The sequence below is a fragment of the Hyalella azteca genome, unplaced genomic scaffold, assembly GCF_000764305.2.
Source record: "Hyalella azteca isolate HAZT.00-mixed unplaced genomic scaffold, Hazt_2.0.2 contig12157, whole genome shotgun sequence".
Classification (NCBI taxonomy): Eukaryota; Metazoa; Arthropoda; class Malacostraca; order Amphipoda; family Hyalellidae; genus Hyalella; species Hyalella azteca.
The window spans coordinates 186,394-189,495 of record NW_025942121.1 but is presented as its reverse complement, the minus strand read 5'-3'; the positions used below and the strand labels follow the sequence as shown (position 1 = coordinate 189,495).

Below are 3,102 nucleotides of genomic sequence, written 5' to 3'. Positions count from 1 at the left end.
CATGCATTGTCTCCAACTTTACGCAAGTGTGCAAAATTTCAGATCGATAGGACAAGTAAAAGAATCTTAAATTTCGATTATAAGATTGTAGCAGACAGTCAGACAAGAAGTGAAGTTAGAAGTGTTGTAATAAAAATTGAGAATAGCTACTAGTAATTAGGGTTTGTAACGATAAACTTATTGATTACAGGAGAACAATGAATATCTATATTGCCTTTAAATCACAACGTATTAGATGTAAACATTCAACAACCTTGATCAAGTTGTACAAGCTTGAACTTTATGCCAGCTCATCATCCAATAGATGCCATAAGCCACCCAGGACTTGTATCAGCATTCGTTCATAAATACTAACTACAACAGAACGGATGTGAATGTGGAAACAAAAATTTCTGCTTCACATATCATTTTCTTTCTGATTCACATATGAGATTGACTCAATCTAGTTGAGTTAGTGCAGGAATATCACGGGAGCAGACATCGCTAGCCTGAGTATCGATCGCTGGCGCTGCAGTCCAGCGCCCAGTGATGGTCTGCTGCTGGTGTGTGGAGCTGTGCGGTGTACGACGCTTATTGTAATTGAAGTTTTTTTTTCGAAAAAACATTTCAGTGTAAGTTGCAATTAAATTCACAGTTATAAATAAATTTGGATAAATTGTAATGAGATTGAAATTTAAAATAAGTAGAAATGAATTCAATTCGGAATTATTAGCCGCGGGTATCAGTCATAAATAACGAATAATTTGTTCATATGCGTGAACGACTAGTAAATTTCATCATAACATAGCATTGAAGTTTGCTGAAGCTGATACTCCCATCATAATTTGTTGTAGATGTGAATTTGTTTCATTTGTTCCTCCCACCATTAACAGATGAAATCCTGCATGCTATATGTTGTGCTGCTATTTCACGACCGTTCCAAGCCTTCTTTTAACATATCAAGTTGAAATTTAGGCACGATCGGTTGATTAAACTCTTATCATTTCGCTAATTACCTACTTTACAATTGTATATTGAAGATAATATTAAAGAATGTGGACCTTTCAAACAAATAACAACTTATTTCACCTCCGCCCGGTCTCTAGTTTCCGTTATCCTAAACTTACCAAACTTCAGTAAATTGAATCGTTCTCACTTCAAAAATTGCTTTAGTTAAAAGAAAATCACAAATTTTATATTCAAACAAAATCGAAACGTCGCACATAGGCTGCTCTGCGGCCTACGGCTGTAAAAATACGGAAACTTATCAATTCCGTTATATAGATGGAAACTATGTATAGTACATTCATATAATAGAGTACATTTATTCAGTTTATAGAGTTCAATACGTACTAGGGATAAAAACTATGTATAGTACATCCATATATTAGTGTACATTTATTCAGTTTATAGAGTTCAATACGTTATATGGATAGAAACTATGTATAGTACATTCAAATATTAGAGTATATTTATTCATTTAAGAAACAGATTGTAGTAAATTGAGGAATTACTTGCAGAAAGTAGGATTCTGATCGATGGTAGCAATTTATCCTCATCTAAAATATCGCTGCTATTTTGGTTATATGTATTCACGAACCTCTTAAAATTTTTCTCTATATCCAATAATACATTTAATTCAAGTTTATGCAGCAAAAGTGCCTACCGTTAACTTTGTAACTTTCCTTTGTACCTTCTATAAATAACGTGTCTTCTGCCTTCAAGTTCTGATGTCCAGACGTCACGATGATCTCGTCATAGAATAATCACAAGAATAATATTAATAGTAATAACGTTTAAGAATGCTATTAAATAATAATAGTAATTGTAGTAACTAAAAAACAATAGTCAAATTATATTAATAATAATAATAATAAAATGATAGCCATTTTGAAAATAGCAGCACTACTAACGATTATAAAAATTTATATTGTTAATAATAACAATTTTATAATGAAATAATAATATTAATGAGACTAAACTCTATCGAGCAGCATGGCGCTGTGCGGCTACAAGACATCGCTGTGCGGGATGCTGCTGTCCGTGTGGGGCATCGTACAGCTGCTCTTCATGGGGGTACTCTTCTACATCGAGAGTCCTGCCTTCATAGAGGACCTGCCTCTCAACGACCACTACGACACCCCAGAGGAATACGTCACTGATGTGCACAGAGGCTTTAAAGCCAACGCATTCAACTGTCTTATTGGCGCGTGTCTCTACATAGTCACTCTGGGGGTGTCAACTTGGCAGTTCTACATGAACCAGAAGACTACCTTCCAAGTCTAGGCTCGTTCTGTTGCTTCATTGGTTCTACATGAACCAGAAGACTATACCTTCCAAGTCTAGGCTCGTTTTGTTGCTTCACTGCTTCTACATGAACCAGAAGACTACCTTCCAAGTCTAGGCTCGTTTTGTTGCTTCATTGGTTCTACATGAACCAGAAGACCACCTTCCAAGTCTAGGCTCGTTTTGCTGCTTCATTGGTTCTACATGAACCACATGAACCAGAAGACTACCTTCCAAGTCTAGGCTCGTTCTGTTGCTTCATTGGTTCTACATGAACCAGAAGACTACCTTCCAAGTCTAGGCTCGTTTTGTTGCTTGATTGGTTCTACATCAACCAGAAGACCCCTTACAAATATAGCCTATAGGCTCATTATGTTGCTTCACTCATCGCCCTCATGATCGAGTAGAGTTTCTGAATGGTGTACGTGGACTCGAGTTCCTGAAGTGGACTGGGTTCAGTGTAATATATGTGAAAACTTTTTGTTAGAAATAATTATTTTGATAGGATTATTTTTGTTAGTTTTTAAACTCCGCTTTAAGCGCGTTTTCTTTTGATTTACGTGTTAACAATAATAAAATCAATGTAAGAAATAATTATTTTAATTCATTTCGTGATATCGTATCTGCCAAAGACAGGTTATCAAATGACGATCTCGCAGTTGTGGTTTGATTTGATATAAATCACAGTATTCACAATATTCTCGGTTAAAAAAATCGTCTTTGAAAATGTCTGGTTTCCTACCAACAGAGTTTGACGTGAACGAACGCAAAGTAATGCGATGGCTTGGGTAAAATGTTGTTGCCTACGTTGAAGGTTTTTTTTATGATTAATATCAA

General features: G+C 35.6%; 1 protein-coding gene across 1 annotated transcript; it reads left to right on the top strand.

Moving 5' to 3' along the window:
* The first annotated feature begins 536 nt into the window (after positions 1 to 536).
* Positions 537 to 2,553, top strand: LOC108672671 (ribonuclease kappa). Its single transcript, XM_018160376.2, has 2 exons — positions 537 to 611; positions 1,974 to 2,553. Exon 2 carries the CDS (start codon positions 1,975 to 1,977, stop codon positions 2,263 to 2,265), a length of 291 nt encoding a protein of 96 aa, XP_018015865.1. The 5' UTR covers positions 537 to 611; position 1,974; the 3' UTR covers positions 2,266 to 2,553.
* The last annotated feature ends 549 nt before the right edge of the window (positions 2,554 to 3,102 follow it).